The 23753-nt window shown below is 45.2% G+C and overlaps 1 protein-coding gene across 9 annotated transcripts in view; it reads right to left on the bottom strand.

Annotated features, from left to right (window-relative positions):
* The window catches only part of PRKAG2 (protein kinase AMP-activated non-catalytic subunit gamma 2), a 395505-nt gene that overhangs the window by 44066 nt on the left and 327686 nt on the right, over nt 1–23753 (bottom strand). For 8 of the 9 annotated variants that reach the window (XM_065399999.1, XM_065399998.1, XM_065400001.1 and 5 more), the window contains one exon: nt 7827–7936. In XM_065399999.1, coding sequence (XP_065256071.1) covers nt 7827–7936 — 110 coding nt within the window. The remainder of the gene's footprint in view (nt 1–7826; nt 7937–23753) is intronic. The other variant, XM_065400003.1, reaches the window with a different exon arrangement.

Raw genomic sequence — 23753 nt, 5'->3', positions numbered from 1 at the left:
TGAAACCACTGGAGCAGAAGCCTTGCATGTGACAATGACATCCTGTATCCCATGTTTGCCACTTTTATATGGTTAGGATATATTTTGTACAAAGTATGCCTTGTGAGGTATCATTTGAAAACTCAATCTGCTGAATATTATTATCCTGTTGAAATGGGTGCATCAACATTATATGTGACGTTATGAGATTCTACTGTATGACTGTTACTGAAAAATGCTGTAAGTCTGGGTAACACCCACAAACCAATTTTTCAGTGACAAAGACATACAGTAACTCCTCACTTAAAGTCAACGTTAACCGGGATGTTTCGTTGCTGATCAATTAGGGAACATGCTCGTTTAAAGTTGTGCAATGCTCCCTTCTAATGTCATTTGGCAGCCGCCTGCTTTGTCTACTGCTTGCAGGAAGAGCAGCCTGTTGCAGCTAGCTGGTGGGGGCTTGGAACCAGGATGGACCGACAGCTCCCTATCAGCTCCCCTCTCCCCCAAGTTCCCTGTGCAGCAGCTGCCTGCAGTTCAGCTGTGTCCCTCCAACTGCCATGTGCTGCTCCTGCCCTCTGCCTTGGAGCTGCTCCCTGAGACTCCTGCTTGCTGTGCGGGGGGAAGGGAAGGAAGGGGGGGGGCTAATGTCAGGGTGTCCCCCTCTCCCCTGCTCCTGCACCCCACTTACCCCATCTTCCATAGAACAGGGGGGACAGACCAGGACTCAGGACGGAGGGAGCTTGCAGCAGCTGCGTCTCAGCAAGCTGATCTAATTAACAAGGCAGTGTACTTAAGGGAAATGCGCATATCTCCCTCCATTCCTGCTGCCTTGTGTAGAGAGAGAGTTAACCCTTGAGGGCTCAGCCAATTGCTAGTTCATCATTTAGCAGTAAGGGAAATATCCCACCCTCTGACTCCTCCACCTCAACCAAGCTTCACAATCATCATCACTGTGTACCAGTATTAAATTTTTTGTTTAAAAAACTTAGTGTGTGTGTGGTGAAAAAAATTTCCCTGGAACCTAACCCCCTCATTTCCATTAATTCTTATGGGGAAATTGGAGTTGCTTAACATCATTTTGCTTAAAGTCGCATTTTTCAGGAACACAACTACAACGTTAAGTGAGGAGTTACTGTACTGGCAACCCCAGACAGGTATCAACAAAGTCAAGTGGGCTATCACTTATCTAAGCAGCCATTATTCAGCAACTGGGAAGTGTAAATAACAAATTTACATTTCCTCCTAGAAACACTTCAAACCTCACTTACACAGGAGACTGTTTGTCTGTACACTGGTGGGGGGTAATCCTCAAACAGCGAAGGAGGATATAAAAATAAGAGATAATGACCTCCACCTCACCTTTTCCCCCTCCTTCTCTACTTAAGGCAGCTTGAAAGATAAAAGCAGCATCATTAAACTGGGGGAGTGGTCCCGGTCTGGAGGTTTTCCAGCCAGTAAAAACTGCTGTAAAATTTGATTTGAAAAACTCTTTTTGCTTTTAATTTAAACCAATTAGCCTTGGTAAAGTTTAGGATTTAGCTTTTGTGTTTAACCTTTTATTTCTTTTGTAACCAATTCTGATTTCTATGCCTTACCATTTGTAATCACTTAAAATCTATCTTTCTCTAGCTAATAAACTTGTTTTGTTTTATCTAAACCAGTGTATTTTGGTTGAAGTGTTTTGGGAATCTCTACTCAGGTCAACAGGACTGGTGCATATAATCATTTCCCTTTATTACAATGACAGACTTATTATGAGCTTGCACTGTTCAGTAGTGTGCTGGACAGAACAAGAAGCACATTTCTGGGGGACAAGGGATATGCAGATGTCGCCCTGTATGCAATTCATGGATGGCTGGGCATAGCATTAATGTATTCAGCTTGGAGTGATTTTACATGCTTGTGGCTGTGTGAGAGCAGAGCCTGGAGAGGTCGCCGTTCATCAGAAAAGCAGTGTAAAAGGCATCACAAACTGGAGAGCTAAGGGGACACAGCAGTCCAGATTGCACCCTGGGGAATGTCACAGTGGCCAATCAGGGTCTGCAATCAAGTACAGGTGATGGGAACAGCCACTGGAAGGAGGAGTGAAATGACAAAGGGAAGGCTGGGGCAGGGAAAAATGGAGGCTAACCACTCCTTTCCCCTACCCTGCACATGGGGGAGAAGAGTGCAAACAAAAATTGGAGAAGTTAATGAAATAAAGCAAAGAGGGCATGGGGCACAATAGGCAGTGTTGTGTGGGCACCAGCTTCTCTGGCTGCACTGAATGAAAGGCAGCTGTCTGAAGAGATGCAGTGAATAGGAAATTAAACAAAATGGTGGGGAGGAATCGCAAGCACTGGGAGAGTGCAGGTATGCAGGGCAAGCAAGGCTGGGTAGGACAGGGAACAAACAGCAAAAGCGGGGCTGGGGCTGAGTAGGTGTACCACCAAACAATGCAGGGGAAGCGTCTGGACAGGGCAGGTAACAGAGTATGAAGGGAGGGCCCTGGATGGGACGGGGAAACAGATAACAAATCATACTCTTGGGGGAAGAGTTCTGCACCACTGTACATGGACACAATTTATGTGCCACGCCAATTTTTCTCCACATACTATAGATTCTGCTGGAGAGGTGCTGCACTTACACCTTTTGCCCACCAAGGGCTGCTGTGGTGCCAGAAGAGAGGGCAGCCGGCCAGCAGAGAGGCTGTGTTCCTCACAGCAGAGCCAGGTGAGGAGGTATGGGAAGGACAGACTGGGGTGTGGACTCAGGAGCTCGGGGGGGAGGAGGCAGCATTGAGCCAGGGGCTGAATGGGAGTAGGGGTGCAGGGCTACACAGAGACGGGGAGATGTGCCTGACTCAATGGGAGAGTCCAGGAGTCAGCTAGGGTCTGCATGAGGGAGGTTCCCCAGCTCCCTAACAAACCCTCCCCTCCCCAGCTCCTTCCAAGCAATTATGTCCCTCTCCCTCAGCTTCTCTGTTACCCCTGATTCCTCCCAAGCCTTTGCACTCCTTCTGAGGGGTGCAGGAAATACATTTATGTATTGTAGCCTAGTAAGGAATTGGTCAAAAAAGCCATTTCCTGAATCTTATTTTGTTGTCTGTATTGTTACAGACATGCTTGCTGACAGGTATTTTGAAATAAGTTACCAAAATAATTGAAACTGGCATGATATACTGTGTTATTTTGACAAATAAAATAAGCAGAGTTTTAAAATACTATGTGCAGAATTTTTTTTATTTTTTGGCGCAGAATTCCCCCAGAAGTAAAATTCCCCCAGGTGGGGAGGAGGGAGCCAACTTGACAAGCAGAGGAAGGTGGAGGCGGCCTACCAGCCCTCTGCAGGGAAAGTCTAAGGTGCATGTGCACCCACATGTGCTTGCGACAGATTCTCTGCTGCAGTAATCCCAGGGGAGGCTGGTGGAGGCAGGCAGGCAGGCAAGCAAGCAGATGGCAGTCAGCAGGAGCAGCAGTGGGGGAGTGCTCCATGATGCTCCCCGCTCCCTAGCAGCAACAAAAACTCAGCAACAGCCTCCTTCAGCAGCAATGGCAAGCTCTGCCCAGAGTCACAGGATGCAGTGGGAATGAGCCAGGGGACTGCAGGAAGGGAAAAGATGGCATAATGGCTAAGGAAGATGAATGAGAACTAGATTCTATCCCTGCTTCTGAGACAGAGTTTGTGTGTGATGCTGGGCAATTCATCCAAACCTAACTTTTCATAATTGGGCACCAATTGTGTGTTCCTCATTTTTTGGGACCCAACTTGAAACACCTGATGTTGAATTTGCAAAAGTGGTGAGTGTTCATAATTGCAAATTAAATCAATGGGAGCTGTGCTCTGAATATAAACAAAAAACAAAAATGAATAAAAAAAACCTACCGCAACAGTGATAAGTACTGTGGGGGGAAGTGGGGAAGGAAAACAAAAAACAAACCCTATGTTTCTCAGATTGGGCACTCACCATTAGTTTGAAAATGCTGGCCTTACTTTCTGTGCCTCTGTTGTAAAGTGGGGATGATACCACCATCCAATCTCACATGTGTGTTGTGAAGATAAATACATTAATACTTGTAAAATACTCAGAGATTATAGTGACAGCACCACACTAATACCCAGATGTAATTAATACATTCGCATGCACAGTTTGGATGGTATGCACTGAATAAGACCTAGGGTCATACACTGAATGAGGCAGGGGTTCTGTGGCAAGGGGGCTGAGTTAAGGCTGTCTTAACCTTAATTCTGTCATTTCATAAGTTTTTAGTTAATGACTTTGTAATCTGAAGGTTCTTTTAACAAAATTTTTAAAATCTAAAAAACACACCCATCCAGCCACCTCTTCTCTCCCCAAGACAGGGAATTCCTTGCTCCACATGGGATATAAAACCATCGGGGCTCCAAGGGTTCTCCCACACTCTGCTGCTGTTGTCCTAGGGGAGATGTAAATCCTGGCAAGTGTCAGGTGCAAGAGGGCAGAAAGTTCATCTATCAGTTGCGGTACTTACATGCCACACTTTTCCCCACTACCAGAAACTTTCCTCACTGCAGTGAAAAGCTCCAGCCGCGGGGAGCTTATGAAGCCTTTCCCTGCTGCTGCCGCTCTGGGAAAAACATTTCATTGACATGCACAGCTACACACCACAGCGTGGAAACATCCTGATTTTCACTGTGGCATGAAGCTACACATACTACACATCACTAGTGGTGGCATGTAGTGTGTAGATGTAGTTTAAGATCCTCCAGGATATTTGGGTACTTTTATATTTCACTGAATCTTGCTCCTTTTGTATTGAAGAGTTTTCTTCCCATCTACCTTTGAAGTATTATAATCTGTAGTGAGGCTTACTACTATGTAATGTATACCAATTTTATTGTTAACCATGAAAACAACTACAGTTTTCTGATGGTCTTAAAGATATGATTTGTACCACCAAATCAGCAATCTATTCATTCTCAAATCTAGCCTTGACTGAAAATAATGCCATCTCCGATTATTAGGGGGAGACAGGATATTAAGGATCCAGCAACTACTCAAAAACATTCTTCCAGAGTAACTCACCAGCACAATAAAGCACTAAATATTAATGAAGGTCTGATTTTTATCTTCCTTATCTATTATAGACCAATATAATTCCATTGATCACTTCTGATTTACATTGGTGTAAGGTAGATAAGACTATCTTATGTCTTCTATGCAGTTTAACTCCAGAACCTGTGAATTTTGCAAGCAAGTTACAAAAATATATTTGGGAGTGACATATGTTCTGGTAATCTATGGAAGAGGCACCAAGGAGCTTGGCAAGATACCACTTTTTAAAAATCCGAAGAAATAATTGTAAGTCAGTTTTCTATAAGGACCAGATCCAGTAAAGATGTCAAGTATGCACAAATCCCACTGACTTCAATGGGAGCTGTGAAACACTGATTCCCTTACAGCGTTTGGTCTTAAATTACCAATAAAGTGTAAGATCTGATCTATGATGTTAAGGTCCTGAGGTATTAACTCTCTCAAAATAGGCGGACAGGTGTACTTGTTTATTTCCTTTACTTTTATTAAAATTTTAAGTTATGTTCCAATTATTCACTTATTTACCTGAATATACTTGTTGGTTAACCTCTCCACAAATGTTTTTACTAATTTCTATGAAATCTTCAGGTTTTTCTTCCAATCAAATAAACTTCACTATGGCTTGACAACTGATTAATCAGTCTCTCACACTGGGCTTTTCATGCTGCTAGCATCATTAACCAAGTTACTTTTCTTTAGCAAAATGGCTGTCAACAACATCTATTACTGGGACCCCAACAGCACACTCAGACTAACACGGCTACCACTCTGAAACCTGTCACTGTACAGATAGTGATCAGACATAAGAGACTTACAAATTTAAGGCATGTGTGTTGAAACTACAATGTTCTTGGAGGTTTACTGAAACACTCCAAGTAAGACATTAACATTAGTAAGCTCAGGCCTGGTCTACACTACAGAGTTAGATCAACACAAGGTGGCTTACTTGTCTCTCCTGTGTACCTAATTATGTCAGTGTCTACACTTGAATGCTGCTTTCACCAAAGTGAGTCCCCAGCCACACAGACAATTCCACCTCCATGAGAGGTGTAGCCCTTACGTCAATGTAGTTAGGGTGACACAGCGTCCACGTAGACACTGTTACTACGTTGCCTGTTAGCCCTGAGTGGGGCTGATAGCTGGAGCCCCATCCCCAACCCTGGTGCTAACAATCCCAGCTGTCGGGCATAGGCTCACATCTGGGGCCTGTGCTTGGCTGACAAACTTGGGCTGTCAGTGGCAGCAGGGGCCAGCTGCCAGGCTCCAGCTGTCAGTGCCCCACTTCAGACAGTAGAATCACTCTGGGTGAGGACACACCACGGACAGAAGAAGCAAGTGTGGATGTGAACTACTGCTTTAATTACTGTGGTGGTTGTACGTCAACTTAATTTTTTAGTTTAGACAAGCCCTCAGAAATACAAGTTTTAGATTGTTGTTTTTCCCACTGTGTCTATCAAAACTCCCTAGGTAAAAATCAAATTGATACATATAGCCTCTAGAGCAGGGGTCGGCAACGTTCGGCACGCGGCTCGCCAGGGTAAGCACCCTAGCGGGCTGGGCCAGTTTTATTTACCTGCTGACGCGGCAGGTTCGGCCGATCGCGGCCCCCACTGGCCGCGGTTCGCTGTCCCGGGCCAATGGGGGTGGCGAGAAGCGGCGCGGGCGAGCGATGTGCTGGCCGTGGCTTCTCGCCGCCCCCATTGGCCCAGGACGGCGAACCGCGGCCAGTGGGGGCCGCGATCGGCCGAACCTGCCGGGTCAGCAGGTAAGTAAAACTGGCCCGGCCCGCCAGGGTGCTTACCCTGGCGAGCCGCGTGCCAAACGTTGCCGACCCGTGCTCTAGAGGCTAACACAGATTGGTATATACTTGCTATTCCACTATTTTTTTTTAAAAATAAAGAAAAAGTGAAATTGCGATTTTAAAGCCACAAAAAAGAGCAATTAGACTTACAGTAAGCAATAAACCAACCAACCTGTAGATTCATTCTGATGCAAGGAAGATACTACAATCTGAAAGAGGTATTTTCTTAAAATTTTCAAAAAAAACCCAAAACAGTTACCACTGCATCATTTATCTTTTCAGGGGACACTAGGAGCACAGCAGGTCTCATATCTCAACTCAGTCTTTTAAAATCAGGCTAAAGTTAATAGCCCCCTTTTGCTGCTTCTTTTAAAAATCACTCCAAATAGAACCAACAAAATCTGAAGAGTCTAGAAAGAATCAAACTGTGTGCCCCTAATTTCAGAACAAATTATTCTTAATGTTTCCAGAATGGACTGAACTTCTAGTAACTTTCTGCTTTTGGCAACTGCATTCTTCATGCACACAAAACCAAAAGTCTAAACTAGATGAAATATGCTGATGATTTACTGGTAAAAGGTAGGACCTCCAAGGAATTATACACTTATTTAATTCAGAGGATTATTTAATCTTAAAAGGCAAGGCTCAAAACATTCGGATAATTTGCATAATATCCATACTCCTGCATAATCATAGAATATTGATAGTTTGATAACCATTTCATTTACCTATCCCCCGTTGGAAAGTCAGTAAAACTCCATGTCCATTTGAAGGCTACGCTAACTATTGACTCAAAGTAAAATATGAAAGTTCCCTCCTATACAGATGTACAGACTTTTAAAAACATATTACCGATTCTTGGACCCAAAAAGCATCTCAAAAACAGTTCTCTAAAGAGAAATCAATTTCACACAGCATTCGAGGATGATATCTATGTGGGTATTTTAAAAGGCAACTGAACTGCAACAAAATGTAGTCTTAAGCACTTACTTGTAATGTAGTGTCAAAAACAACAAGCTTAGAACTTGTAGGAACTATGTCATAACACTTGTTAGACTTCATGAATCGCATGTAGATGTCACTTTCCGATTCTTCAGATGCTGTAAGAAGAAGGAACACTTTTAAAAGATCTGTTTGTTTTTTTAAATGCAAAAGAAAAGCATACATCAAATCATTTAGGCACCATTTTAAAAGATGAACAGCCCCAAAGCAAAAACCTTTGGAACACAAATATAATGAGATGGTTCAAGCATCAGATCAGAGTTCTGCAGCTCAGACCCATCTTTCCTCTGATTACACATTGAAATTACAGTTTGAGACTGACATGTCACATTGATTTAACTGAACAGAATTCCTTTAATAAGACAATAAATTTCTCCAATATCCAGTCTATTCAACATTTTCTCTTTGTTTGGGATACTAATTTTGCTTTATACCCATGTTTTTTGGACACAGCTATTTCTCTGACAGGGAACTGGAGGACTAGTAGGCAAGTTTGGCAAATTATAGGCAGGGCTGATAGCACCACCTATTAAGGTTGCTCAACACTTCCCATAAGGCTATTTTCAATCGCTTATAGCTTTGACAAATGCCATTTTGGCAGGAGTTTTATGGGCTAGATATCTGCCTCAAGCTTTTAAGATTACAGCCAAACAGCTCAGCCATTTCCGAGAACAAGGCAAGGGCAAAACAATGTATTCCCGCTGCTCTCCCCATATTAAATTCTGGTGACCTCTCCTCTGAATTGCTCTAGTATTCCTATGGATTTGGAGAAGGACTTGAAATTTGGCAGGGATGGACTGTGTCAGAGATGTGCCTTTTGCCATCCCCATGAAAATCTGCCCAAATTTGTCCACATTAAAAGCCTTTGAAAGCAATCACAGTTATGCATCGTCAGTAGAGACTTGTTAGTTTGCAGCTAAAGTCTCTAAAGATTCAGTCCTCACTGAGCATGCTCAAGCCTCACAGCTCCTAGGGCTGCCCAGACTGTGAATACACCATAACCACAGAGCAACTGAGCATATTCCACCCAGCCCAAGGCTACAAGGGCAAAGTTGGATTTTCCCCATAACGGCTGTTTCAGGGCGATGTGGGCTGGGCACTGGAACTGAGAGCATGGAGCCTGTCTCTCCTGTGTACTCAATGGCACTCACCATCCCTGCCCTCCAACCCTGTTGGCACCCAAGCAGTGTGGAGGAAACCATCTGATCTGAATGCAGATGGGACGAAAGCCAGACCAGAGGGAGGGGAAGGAGTAGATTGAGACAAGGAATCTAGTGAGACTGAGACTGAGACTAGCAGGAAGGATAGGAGAGACTGGGGACATGAAGAGAAACACTGAAATTGGACAAGGAGCTGGGAAGGGTAGGAGATGAGGAAGAGTGAATACAGAGACCGGCTAGGCAGAGGGACTGGGACAAGGGAACTGACAGTAGCCTGGGAGCAGCTGGGGAAGAGGACTGCGATCCAGCCTGGGTGTGTGTGCACACAACACACTGGACGAGAAACCAGAAAGGGGGAATTTAGAATCGGCTGGGCAAGGAGACTGGGCACAAAGAACTGAGGGAGGATGGGTGGGAACTAGAATGGGACTCTTGAAGAGTGGAGACTGGCAAGCAAGGAGAACAGGACTCCGAAAATACAAGAACAGGCAGGAGGGGCAGGGCAGGAGTCAAGTGTTCGGGGGGAGGTAGAGAGGAAAGATGGGATGAAGAGCCTGTGATGAAACGCAAAATTCACAAAAGTGTCTCTATTCTAGGTCAGCAAATATCTGTGAAATCCACTGGAATAGTATGTCATCCCCCTCTAGTGCTGGTCCATACAGAGGATGACAATCTACTACTACTATCAGGTACTCTACCACTTGAGCTAACAGTCTGTGTAGTGGATCTAATGGTTCCAACCTGCTGATGACCATGTGATTATTCATATGACGACACCAGATGGTTGGGTTTTTTTTTTTCAAAGCTAAGAAGTTACATTCGTACAAACTGATAAAAGAACATTAAGGTAGTAAAGTCAAGGACTCAAAAAAGTTAGGAAGTGCCAGAATTAAGGTTTCCTATATATGCTTAATTTGCCCCCCCCTTGTGAACATGCATTATAATAGTTTTTAATTACATGATCACATACTATTCTCTCTACAGGACCCCTACCTTGTTCAGTACACACTATGGACCTGCTCTGGGGATAAATCAGGGTTCTGTAGTAAAGGAGACTTATCTATGGGACCCCAGTCTCATTTCTTTCAAAAGTTAGTAGGTGAGGAGTCAGTTAGGCAGGGGATTACAGGAAGAGAAAGGAAGGTCTCATGGCTAAGGCAGTTGAATGCTGTCCTGGAGAATCAGATTCTCTACGACATAGGCAGGGATATGTGATGCCAAGCAAGTCCCTTATAGCAAGCTTTTCAGAAGTGGTCATTAATTGTGTGTTTCCTATTTTCTGGTGCACAACTTGAGTCCCTGAGATCTGATTTTTCAGAAATGCTAAGAGCTCACAGCTACAACTGAAGTCAATGGGAGCTGTGCTTCCAATAGAGTGTTACATAATATTAAGAACTCTGAAATAATCAGGCCCTCTGTGTCTTAAATTAGGCACCCAAAATTAAGATCAGCAGTATCTATTAGTCTGTGACTCAATTTCCTGCTTTGTACAATGGAGATAAATACTGCCTCCTCCCCTTACAGGGGAATTGTGAAAGTTTGTTATTTGTGAAACAATGCATTCAGATACAAATAGTGATAAGCACCATAGAAAAGCCTGTGTACAGTAACTGGAGTTCAAGATGTGCTATCCATAAGCAGATTCAACTGATGGTGGGCATATGCCTCAAGATTAGAAACATTTCACCAGCAATATCAATACCAGTGATTCTCAACCTGTTTCTCATTGTGGGATGCATATGCGGCCCACAACGTGTTACTTGAGAACCACAGTGCCCCCTAGCTAACCCCCCCCCCATCCCTATGCCCAGCATCCTCCGCCCAGAGGCCCCTCCACAGAGTGGGGCCAGGAGCAGAGTGCTGGGTGGGCAGCGGGGATCCTGGACCCCGCTGCGTAGGGCTGGGGGGCCATCGGGACCCAGACCCTAACCCTGCTGGGGTCAGGGGGCATCCAGGAGCCCCAAAGCTGCTGCTGCATGGGGCGGGGGGGTGGGGGGGGGAGAAGAGGCAGCCGGGGCCCCGGAGCCTGACCCTGCCACTGGGGGAGGGGGGGGGGAGGGAAAAGAGGGGCAGCATGGACCCCGACCCTGCCACTGCAGGAGACCTGGGAAAGGACAGCCCGAAGCCTGGACCACGAGCCTGCCATGCGGGGCCGAGAGGCAGCTGGCAAACCAGCACGTGGCCTTTAGCACACAGCTGAGCTGGGCTACAGCTGTGTGTTAATTGGGCTGCATGTGGCCTGCGGGTTGAGAACAGCTGATCCATACAGTCCACATGTGGCCTCCCAGTCATCACACTCTGCGACAACAGCATACAAGGGCAAAGGGCATCAGATGCTATTTGGTTCCTTCTTACCACAGAATTGCCAAAGAGGACTCAGAGGTAGACAGGATGAAAGGGCATATTGCAGAATGTGTATGTGGACAATAGTTAGCGTACCAAGCGTAACTGGAATTCAAGGTAACTTCCCATTCTCCTTGAAGTACTTGTCCATATGCACACTCAACTGATGGTACCTCCCAAATAGTGACGGCGTTAAGGAGGTGGGCTTGGAGTGATTAGACAGACAAGTGAAGAACTGCTTTAGTAAATGCAGCATTGGACTTGGAAGCCTGAGTTTAGGGGATAGTGTTTTGAGAATGTATACTGATGCCAACATAACTGCTTTGCAGATGTTGATACCAGTCAGCTCTGTGTTCTTGGGGAACCAGGGTGCAGTATTCAGCCTGTCTGACTCATGAAAGACACCCCCGCCCCCACCAGTTTCTGCTTGAACCAAAACGGATCAGAGAAAAGACTTGCAGAGAGCAGTGAAGGGTGTTGGGAGATACATCTAGACCGCTCCTAACAAGGGTGACAAGATTAAGGCATCTCCATTAGCATACAGAACGGAGAACAGAGAACTGCACTGAACTCTGGGACCAGAAAAGCAGGGAAGCACTGCATCATGGGGGATCTCTGCTCCAAATGTTAATGAACCTAAGCCTGCACACACCCAGCTCAGCAGTTATCAGACCAATTCTAGTAATGAATCCTTGATTGATAATCAAAATACTGAAGCAGCCTAAATTGCACTGTGAGCTCCCTGGAAGAAAACACCACCCATAGCCAAGAGTGATCAGCTCCTATTGTCTAGCCTAAAAAAAAAAAAAAAAACCAACCCTTGAGTCATCAGTTTACCCATAAACAAATCTAGTGTTCTCCCTTGAACCATTGTATTCTCTCTACAAAAACCCCTACCTATGCCCAAGTGTTCTGATACAGGGACCCCAACTATGCAACTGTTCCACTGGGACTCCATCTTCTCCTGACTGATCGTGCTGGGGGCTCTGCCTGTCTCCAGAGTTCAGGGTCCTGAACTACCACCATCACCTGGGAACCCTGACCAGTTCAAGCTCTATGGAGTGGTGAGATCCCTCTCTCTCTCTTTTCTTTTCTACCTCAGGTATTAACCTTTAATAGTATAACTTATGTGGGTTTAGGCTCTCCTTGTGTAGTTATCACCGTTATTCAATAAATAACTTTTATGGTTAAGCTAGTTGCATCTCTCTCTCTCTCAACTTTACTCTTTTGTGTTTTTAGCTTCCCCCATTTACTCTGCAGCAATGTTTCTTTTACCTAAGCTAAAGATCCCTGTAGCGCCCAAAATACTGTGGGGTTTGCTCATCAAGTGGGTTACTACCAGTATAACTTAACGTGAAAATGGGGATAAACCTTTGGCATATAAGGGTTGCAGCTTTGAAGTGCTGCCTGGCCCAGCCTATTTTTTGCCCAGGGGCATATAAGGGTGACAGCTTAAAAGTGCTGCTTGACCCAGCCCACTGAGTCCAGGGGCATATAAGGGTGACAACTTGAAAGTGCTGATTGACCCTGTCTGCTCAGACTTGCTCTGGTGTGTGTGTGTGGGCGCGCACTCATCTGGTTCTGGGACTGGAGGAACCCAGCCCTGGGGAACCTAGGTCCTGCAGGATAGCTCCATTGGGAGGGGACTTGCAGAAGGGAGGAGTAGAGCTCCATATGAACACACGAGTGACATAAGCAGTACATTAATAAAATGACAGAACTCCCCCCCCCCCCCACCCCGAAAAGTAACCCTAATAAATGAGCATACCCCAAAGTAACGGGCACATCTGGTAACAATGTCTAATACTGGCAAATTACACAGTGGTGTCACTGATGCGGCTTCTGAGTGGTGGCTCTCACTTGGCTACAGGAAAGGCCAATCTGATTGAGATTGTCAAATTGGATCTCTTATTCTGAGATGAAATTGCAGAGCCTTTCAACTTCTCTGCTATGGAGATGAATAGTCTTGATGACTTCCTATTTAGGTAGTAAGCTAGCACTCTCCTAATGTCTAGAGTGTATAGCGCTGCCTCAGCTCTGGTCGCATGAAGTTTCAGGAAGAACAATAGTAGGTGTATTTGTTGGTTCAATTGAAATTCTATTACTACTTTTGGACAAAATTCAGAGTGTGTCCTTGTGGAATACCGAGTACAGCAGATCAGTCAATGGCTGCATTTCCCTCTCTCTTCTGGCACAAAGTTATACCAGTTAAAAATATCACTTTCATGGAAAGGTGCAGTAGGGAAGAAGAGGCCATGGATTTGAAGGTTGGCCCCATGAGGGCTGAGAGTACCAGGTTCAAGTCCCATGGAGATATAAGTTTCTTAACTGGTGGAAATACTTTAACTAGGCCTTCCTGGGAACCTAATTACAAACAGATGAGAAAATATTGTATGGCACTCCACCAGTGGATGGTGAGCTGATATGGCCACTAGGTGCAACTTGACAAAACTGAGGGACAGGTTTGTCCGTTTTAACCAAAGTAAATAGTCAAGTATTTGAAGAGTGATGAGGCATCACTGATTTCTGGCACCAGTGAGAAAAATATTGTCCATTTTACTAGATTGTGAGAACTTCCCTAACAGCAGAAAAGAATCAACAAGATGAACCTAACTGTGAAAGAACTTTCCTGTTCTATTGTTGGCATCCACCTAGCCATGCAGGGATATGCAGGTGTCAAACTGTTCTGCAGTGACTCAAGAACATGAGTACCAAGCTCATGGCAGACAGTTAAGAAGCAGGACACAAAACTCCAAATTAGTTGCAAGTGGATTTCACCAGCCACTCATCAAATGTAAACTCCTCAAGCACTAACAGCCTTAATGTGGAGTCACAGACAGTCCCTTTGGGCACTGCGATCTATCTTGCCACCCAGGTAAGCCTCCAAAACTCCCTTACAGCAACCCTCCCCCCAAACTCAGATTACTTCCACTCTCAAGGGATTAGTCACTTACAACAAGTCAATTGTATCTTAAAATCTCATACCAAAGAAAACACTTGTAGCCAATCTAAAAATGTATTCTATAAAGGAAAAAGAAATAAGACTTATTTCCAAGGTTAAAGCAGGTAAACACACAAATGAGTCAGTCTTAAGTTTCAAAAGGTAATAGAAGCTTCTGTAATATGCACACTCTATAGGTCCCTTAGGACTAACTCAGGCTACACACTGGGGATCTCTTGTTTATGCCTACAAAACCTTGCCCTTGAGAATCCAAGCAGCACAGAAATAAAAATTCCTGACAAGGAGAAACTATTCCTTTCTCCCTCCTCCCCCCCTTCTCTGAGCTGCCAGTTCAGCTGAAGGAAAGAATTCACTTTGCACATCTCCTTTCCATGTGGAGGGAAGCCTTCTACAAAGGCTTTTCTGTTGGGCAGAGTTCACCCCTTTGGTCAGGAACCAGCATTTCTCACTAATTCATGTCTCTTTCCTGTCTAGTGATTTACACAGAGAATTACAATGCAAATGCTCAAATACTACCTTACAATATGAGATAGGTATGTTAAGTGAGATTAATGCATGCAGCAACTTACAAGCATTCAACATCTAAATATTAAGCATTTTTTAATAGTTCTAATACCTATTTTAGAAATATTAAACACAGGTGAGCCAGACTGAGTTTCTACTATGCATTTGGCAATATCCAAGTGAGGGATGGAGATCTTGGCATAAAGTGGTATCTGGTATGCCATTGTCACAGCAGGGCTGTCAGACTTGGGTGTAGGTTTTGTCCATGGTCCTGAGACAGAAGGTCTGGAAGCAGATGTAAGGTTTTGGTTTGGGATACTGATAGGTTCACAGTTGCTGAACCTACTATTGCCTGGGCCATGCAGAAGCTATGAGGATTAGCTTGGCTGAATCTTGTTTGTGGAGCACACTATGAATCAGAGGTGTTGGGGAGCGGTGGGGAAGAGATACACACACACACACACACACACACACACACCATGTCTCCTGAACGTGGTATTGGAAACGCATCTGCTAGGACTCTTGGACTCATTCTTACCCTTGAGCAGAATTTGATGCTTCTTGTATTGAGTGGTGAAGAAGTCCATCTTGGGCTTGCCCCAGGCCTTGAAGACATTCTCCAGGATCTGGTCTTTAAATCATCCATTCATTATTTGAGAGGAAGTATCTGTGAGGTCGTCCACATGCACGTTCTGTGGTCCAGGAAAGCATACTGCTTTCAGGAATAACTAATGTTTGAGGCACCAATTCCAAAGCCTGATGTCTTCCGGGGGGGGGGGGGGGGGGGGAGGGAGAGACCGTACTCCACATTGTTTGTTGATATAAAACATGGTGCTCATGTTTGTCGATCATGATCTGTACCAACTTTCCTATTAGGCGGAGGAAGGATTTTCAGATCTTCCATACAGCTCTGAGTTCTAGGAAATCGATGTGCGTTCTCTTCTTCTTTGGGCAGGATGAGCCCTGTACCTTTAATCTGTCCATATGTACACTCCACCCTAACAAGGATGGATCCGTGACAGTCTAGGATGGCAGAGGCACCCAGAAAGGGACCCCTCTACAGGCATTTATTGTGTTTTTCCACCATTTCAGTGATGATAGGACCAAGGGTGGGATGAGGAGAGATGTCCAGGTGATGTTTGCTGGCTGTGAAAGCCAGCTTTAACCAAATCTATCAGCATCCAATGTGAAGTCTAGCATATGGCATTATGATGTGCACAAGGCCATATGACCTAGGAGGGTGAGACATCATCTTATATAGGTATGTCGGTTCTTCTCTGGCTGAAAAGTTAGGGCAAACAGTTTAAATAACTTGCCCGAGGTAGGTAGGCCCTGGACGTGGAATTGTCTAGGATGACCCCTGATGAATTTGATTATCTGAACCAGGATTAAAGTTGATTTCTGTTTGTTGACTCAGGCCTGGTCTACACTACCCGCCTGAATCGGCGGGTAGAAATCGACCTCTCGGGGATCGATTTATCGCGTCCCGTCAGGACGCGACAATCGATCCCCGAATCGACGCTCTTACTCCACCAGCGAAGGTGGGAGTAAGAGCCGTCGACGGGAAGCCACGGAGGTCGATTTTGCCGCCGTCCTCACAGCGGGGTAAGTCGGCTGCGATACGTCGAATTCAGCTACGCTATTCGCGTAGCTGAATTTGCGTATCTTAAATCGACCCCCCCCTGTAGTGTAGATGTAGCCTTAGGCTTAACTGAACATGTTGTGTTCAGAGGTCTGTTGAGATGTGCCCTGTATGAGCCAATCTCCCAGGTTAGGAAATATGGTGATGCTGCACCTTCTCAGGTGAGCTGCCACTACTGATAGCACCTTGGTACTGGACTGGTAGCATTCTTCATACTGTGGCAATTCTCAAGGGCAGTACTTGATATTGGTAGTGACCCTGGCCCACTGTAGGTACTTCCCATGGTGTGGAATGATGAATATGTGGAAGTATGCATCCTGAAGGCGGAGATACACAAACCAGTCTCTGTACTCCAGAGTTGGGATTATCGATGTAAGGGTGTCCATCCTGAATTTCAGCTTGCAAATTAGTGTGTTGAGGTTCTACAGGTCCAGGATAGGTTGTTTTTTTCAGAATAGGGAAATAGTTGCTGTAAAATCCATTTCCCCCATAATGTGAAGAGATCTCTTCTATTATGTCAGGATGTCCTTATGCTTCTCTCTCTAAAAGTAATGGATCCTCTTGAGATGGGTCCCTGAAAAGGGATGGGGAAGGGGCTTTAGATGTTGTAGCCCATAGAGCTAGCTTTACCATTTTAATTTTGCTTAGCAGTGATGCAAGGAACCTACTGGTCTGTATCTTGTAAGGCATCATCTTAAGCAGTTAGCACAAGGCTTTCCTGCCTATGAAGTTTGGCATAGATAAATGGCCCAACAGTCCAAGTTTTGGGGACTCAGGAATAGTGTGCTTAAGGGAGGAGTTTGTACAAAATTATACCAGGTACCTGCAGGACCACTGAACTGATACTAGGCTTGGATATTTTAGAATAGAAAGATTGGAAGATGCTTAACTGCAAACTTACCTGTGTGACGAATTAATGTATACAGTTGTGATGGGTTGGATCACAGAACCCCCCCTTGGGAGCTGCCAACTGATGTGCCAAGACTACTTCTGCCCCTGCTTTCCTGCCCCATCAGCTTAGGACTTCAGTGCCCTGCCTGGTTTGAGCCAGACTCGCTAGCCTGATGCAAACCCAGACCCAGGTCTGAACCACGTCCCCTAACAGCAGTAGGCTTGACTGAAAGCAGCTTACAGAAGTGTTCTTATCTTTAAACACTCAGATGCCCAACTCCCAGTGGGGTCTAAACCCAAATAAATCCGTTTTACCCTGTATAAAGCTTATACAGGGTAAACTCATAAATTGCTCGCCCTCCATAACACTGATAGAGAGATATGCACAGCTGTTTACCCCTCCCCCCCCCCCAGTATTAATACATACTGTGGGTTAATTAATAAGTAAAAAGTGATTTTATTAAATACAGAAAGTAGGATTTAAGTGATTCCAAGTAGTAACTGACAGAACAAAGTGAATTACCAAGTAAAATAAAATAAAACACACAAATCTAAGTCTAATCAGGGCTGCCCAGAGGGGGGGGCCAGTGGGGCAATTTGCCCCAGGCCCCACAGGGCCCCCCACGAGAATATAGTATTCTATAGTATTGCAACTTTTTTTTATGGAAGGGACCCCCAAAATTGCTTTGCCCCAGGCCCCCTGAATCCTCTGGGCAGCCCTGAGTCTAATACAGTAATACAACTGATACAGATAAAAACCTCACCATTAAGCTTCCTTTTACAGACTAGTCTCCTTCTAGTCTGGGTCCAGCAATCACTCAAACCCTCTGTGGTTACTGTCCTTTGTTCCAGTTTCTTTTGGCTATCCTTGGGGTGGAGAGGCTCTCTCTCTTTAGCCAGCTGAAGACCACATGGAGAGGTCTCCCACGGGCTTAAATAGATTCTCTTTTGTGGGTGGAGACCCCCTCCTCTCTCCTATGCAAAGTCCAGCTCCAAGATGGCAAGCCACATGTCCATGCATGACTCACAGTTTTTTACAGGCAGAAGCCATTGCCCACATGGTATCCTGTATGTCTCCAGGAAGACTTATGTGGATTGGAGCATTCCAAGATGCATTGTTCCTTAAGTTCTTCTTGATTGGGCACTTAACTTTGCGAATTCCTTTCTAAAGAAGCTGACCAAATGCCTTACAAAGCTTACTTTAGAAATCAAGCAAGTATACAGCCAATATTCATAACTTCAAGTACAAAAATGATATATGTGTACAAATAGGATGAATAGATTCAGTAAACCATAACCTTTACAGAGATGTGTTACATGGCACATGTAGCATAAAACATACTCCAGTTATGTCATATTCATAATCATATTTCCATAAAGCCTTATGAGGGGCACGGTCACAATAGTAACAAGCTAAAATCATTAATATAATAACCTACAGGGATAAGAACATCCCAACATTTGGGGTGAGGAAGTTGGATATGGACAAGAGAGGCTGGGTATTTGAATGAATATTCACGACAGCCCCTAGGCCCTAAAATAGGCCAGATCACAATGTAAGGGGGAAAACTGAACCCCCAGACTAGTTTGGCGTGCCAGGCGACAGACCAGGACCTTTGATTTAGCACCAGAACCCCAAGGAAGGTCTGAGTCTATGCAAGGAATAGTACAAGAGATTTGATTACAATAACTTCATATTACTGTTATATCTTTATGTGGTTTGGAGCTTGTGTCTTTACTAATTCTGCCAATAAAAGCGATTAAAAGTTTTGTTTTACCCTCAGTGTGCCATTGTTATGCAACAGTTGTGAATGTGGTTCCCAACCAGTTACTGAACTTGACAACCTTGATTCTCTTATGCCTGATTCCGGGACTAGAACCCTACAATCCCTCAGCTCTTTAATTAGTAATCAATTGGAAAACAACCACCACCAAAGAATTGGGCAACAGTGTAGGTATTACTGAAAACTGGATGGAACCATGTTATTGTGTCCATGGCCCATTGATCAACAATGATAAAGTAAGGCTGCAAGTTTGTCACTGAGGCCACGGATTCCGTGACCTCAGTGACTTCTGCAGCAGCCGGTGCGTCTGGCCTGGGGTGCTCAAGCAGCCCCTGTGTCAGTCACACTGGCCGCTGCTGGGGCAGTCTCAGGCCAATGTGACCTCCCTCCCACCAGCAGCAGCAGAGTTTGGGTGTGGCAGGGGGCTGATCCCTGAGAGGAATAAGGCAGTTTGAAATTTCTCTTAGGAACTGCCACATACTCTCCAAGGGAACTCGTAGGCTCACGAGTCCTTCAATGTATGGAGGGCCTCATACATCCTAGAGCTGAATAATTCAGCTACTTTGAAGGGAAAGTCCTCCACTATCATTTGGACATCTAAGGAATTCTGATCGCTAAAGCCAGGATGCCTGCCACATAACGACCACTGATTACATGAATCTGGAAGCAGTTCTGCCACATCCAGTGCCACTTACAGGCTTGTCCTGGCAGCTAGCTGGCCCTTGTTGTCTATGGACACAGTTGCCTTGCAAATCTTGATTTGCAGGCCATCTAAAAAGGTAAGCAGTTTCATGTATGCAGAAGTCAAATGGTCAATATGGCCAAGTAATTGGCCACATGGAACTAACTTGCTGAGGAGTAGGCTTTCCAGCCAAATAAATCTCATCTCTTTGGTTCTCTCTTTTGGCGAGAACCTAAATTGTTTTTCCTTGTTGTTCACCACTGTGACTACCAGGGAGGATGGGACAGCGTGTGTGTACAGGAATTCCACACCCTTGGGAAGCATCTTATATTTTCTATCTTGCAAAGGGCAGAAGAATTGGGGCAGGTGTCTACCACAAGGGTTTGGCTGGGTCCATGATATCCCTTTCTGACAGTGAGGTTACCTTTCCCATTGAAGAGGACTGGAGAATGTCCATTTACTTACCATTCTGCTCCTGGACCTCCTCAAGAGGTATTTGTAGGGCCTCAGTAACCTTTATTAGTAAATCTTGGAAACCTTTGTAATCATCCGATTGTGGGGTCTTGGTGATACTACAACCTCATTTGGGGACGAGGAGAACAGGGTCACTGGGGCTGGGAGGTCGCCTTCTGGTGCATATTCTTCCCTCTGTTCCTATTTCACATGCGGTTACAGCGGAACCGTGAGGGGTTGTTGTGCAGTCTGAGGGACCACTACCATGGATGACAGTCTTCTGGTGGTGGTGTTGGTCCCACTGGCTAAGGCTGATCTGAGGAGACCAACATCCCCAACAGGGCCATATGGGCCCTGGTGGATACAAGCCTAATGGCCCTGATTAGGAGAACCAAGGCTCATGATTTTGCATGTCCCAGTATCTCTTCTCCCACAAAGAGAGAGTGTCATGACTCTGTACTATGTTGAGGGTTGTGGTGATATTTTGGGTAAGTAGAGATGCTGCTGGTATGGATTGTCCTCATCCTTCAACTCTGAAGATGCCAAGGAGAACATATAACATGGATCCATGGGCAGTATTGTGGCTCTCAGTATGTTAGGGACTGACTGTGCCACACCAATGGATAGAATCAGTACCAACTGTAGGTCTTAAATCGACATCAAGGGAGACTGCAGTTCCTGATATATCTGGCGATCTATATCTACAGTACTTTTACGGTGCTGACAGCCTAGGTGGTTTTTGTAGATTCAAAAGCCAGAAGGGACTATTGTGATCATTTAGTCTAGGGATCTCCAAACTTTTTACCTTGTGCCCCTCCTTACTCCTATTCACGACCCTCACCCCCCCCCCAGGACCTGGGGCTGCGGCTCTTGGAGGGAGGGGACAGGGGTAAAGGGCCCCTAGGCTGACAGCAGAGCTGGGTGGCGCTCCCTCCCTGCCCCTGTGGGGGCTAGCCTGGGCCCCAGCTGCAACTCCTCGAACATTCCTTTGCAACCCCCAAGGGGCATGCCCCACAGTTTGGGGACCTCTGATTTAGTCTGAACTGTCTAGCACAGGCCATAGCACTTCCCCAAAATAATTCCTAGAACATATATTTTACAAAAACATCCAATCTTGATTTAAACATTGACAGTGATAAAGAATCCCCCATGACCACTGAATAATCAATCATTGAACAGTTTATCACTGTAAAAACTTATGCCTTACTTCCAGTCTGAATTTGTCTACCAATGGTGTAGATGGTGGTCTGGAACCTGGTTCTCGAGGCACTATTGCAATCTCTACTACAGTAAAGGAGAGGCACATGGGTGTAGCCCTGGTTGACCTGGCTCCAGCCCTGTGGATGTTGAGGTATATAGTACCTGGGTCGGTGATGAGTTCCTTTCCAAAGGCACGGCTATTGGTACTAGGCATTTCAGTGCTGTCCAGTTGGAATCGGTATGAGATGGAGCTTCAGAGGGAACCACTCTGGGCCACGAAGTCTCAGCAGACGTTTGGTGCTGCAGGAAGGTTTTCCTGTTAGAGGAGCCTTGGTAGGTGGTCTGTCTCCCAGGCTCATGGAGCCATATGACCTGTCCAAGGAGGACACAAACCTTACGGTTGTTGTTTGGGTAGCTGGCACCGGGACTCTTGTAGGCAGAGAGCTCGCAGTTGCACTTTTGGGCTCCAAGGGCCCCTGCAGGGATAGGAGTGGTGTCTCATGAACCTGGTTTGGAGGCAGGTTCAATGGATTTAGTCATCGGGAAGACCTGAAGGCAAGTCTCCTTATCTTCCCTGACCTAAGAACTAAAAGATTCCCAGCAAACATGCAATTCTCCCAGACACACACACTGTCCATCTGAGGCTGGGATAGCTCTCCTGTATGAGGGGTAGCATTTGAAATCAGGAAAACCAGATAATGCCATGCTGTTGGCAATTAATTGCCTGTTGTAGTCCTTAGTTCTTTAGCAATCTACTAACATCTAATCTAGGGATAGCTATAAAACAGTAACTATAATTAGTAAAGAAAGGCTGGCAGTCTCTCAATCACTCAGGGCTCTGCCTCTAAGCCACAAGGTGGTCAGAGGAAATAAGTCGCGGCCAACATACTTTGCCTTTATATGCCCTCGCCTTGAAGCATAAGGACTGGGAGGGCATATGTGTGCTGTATAAATGCTGCTGACCAAAAGGTCTCCAATCTCAAGCTCTTGAGTTGTACACATACCAACAGTGGAATTTACATATGCACAAGTACTTGGAGGAGTTAATTTGGTCTTCAGAGTAGGGTTTGAATAGTGTACAACAGAGATCCACAAAGTGTGGGGCGCACGCTCCCAGGGCGGCATGGAGGAACATCCAAGGGGGTGCGGTGGGGCCTGGCCAGCCCCCATGGGGAGCAGGGAAGGAGCGCCACCAGCCCCTCCCTGCCCCCAGCTCTTCTCCGGTCCCACCCCCAGCTGCATCCCAGGCTCCCGGTCCCATGCTTGGCCCCATCCACAGCCTTGGTTTGGCTCTGCTCCTGGCCTGGGGCCAAGGCTGGGTGCAAGGCTGAGAGCGGAGCTGCACTTGGCTGTGAGTCCGACTGCTCCCAGCTCTGGCTCCAGAGTGCGGGTGGGCATGGCGCTCAAAACTTTGGGGACCCCAATGTACAGTAAACAAAGAATGAAGATAGATTATACTGAATAGCTGCTCAAAATACAAGCATTATCTCTCCTGTGCATAATTCTTGCTTTTCCCCAACTTTTTAGAGCTTGACTTTACAACCTTAATAATGTTAGTTTTAAACACTGCGCATAACAGAGAATAGAAATTAAGGTGCCGCAAAGTGAGTGTGTGTTTGTAAAAACCAAACAAAAAACCGCACACGCACAGTAACTACCAAAAACCTGTATAAACATCTACAGGTTCTCTCAAAGATGTGCAATATGTCTGAGTATTTTTATAGCAAAACGAGTTCAAAAGTAGCTTATTTCAATGAAAGGTACAACTGCATTACAGTACTTTCAACAGCAAGTTTCCATAACAGTGTACCCTAATGGCATAAAAAGTTTACCAAAACTTAATATAACGGAACAGTGAAACTGCTATAAAAACTGTGACCTCAATTCCAGTTACACAGAAATGCACATGAAATCCTGAAGTAAAGCTTAATTTTATCGAGGAACAGTGTTGAAAGACTATCCTCATGTGAAGAGGGATCCACCTTAATCAGCTGATAAACAATCATGCAAGATACAAATATTTATTTATTTAAAGTTACTCTGATCTTAACATTTGCAAATGAAATGAAAATTCTGGTATTTTAATTTGCAGTCTTATAAGATATAAAAACCTCTAATCATCATTATTTAAGGCACTTAGCACTAGTAATCCCCAAATAGATATTTAACTAATTATAGTGCATCCCACTGAATTCTTTGTACAGATACTGTATAAATAATTATAGTTTGTGCAAGAGTGCCTACAACAGACCACTGTGGACTGACTTTTTGCCGTTTGTACAGTGCCTAGCACA

This window comes from Emys orbicularis, chromosome 2 (assembly GCF_028017835.1).
Source record: "Emys orbicularis isolate rEmyOrb1 chromosome 2, rEmyOrb1.hap1, whole genome shotgun sequence".
NCBI classification, from domain to species: Eukaryota; Metazoa; Chordata; order Testudines; family Emydidae; genus Emys; species Emys orbicularis.
The sequence above is the reverse complement of the archived record's forward strand: the minus strand, read 5'-3'. Positions and strand labels throughout refer to the sequence as shown.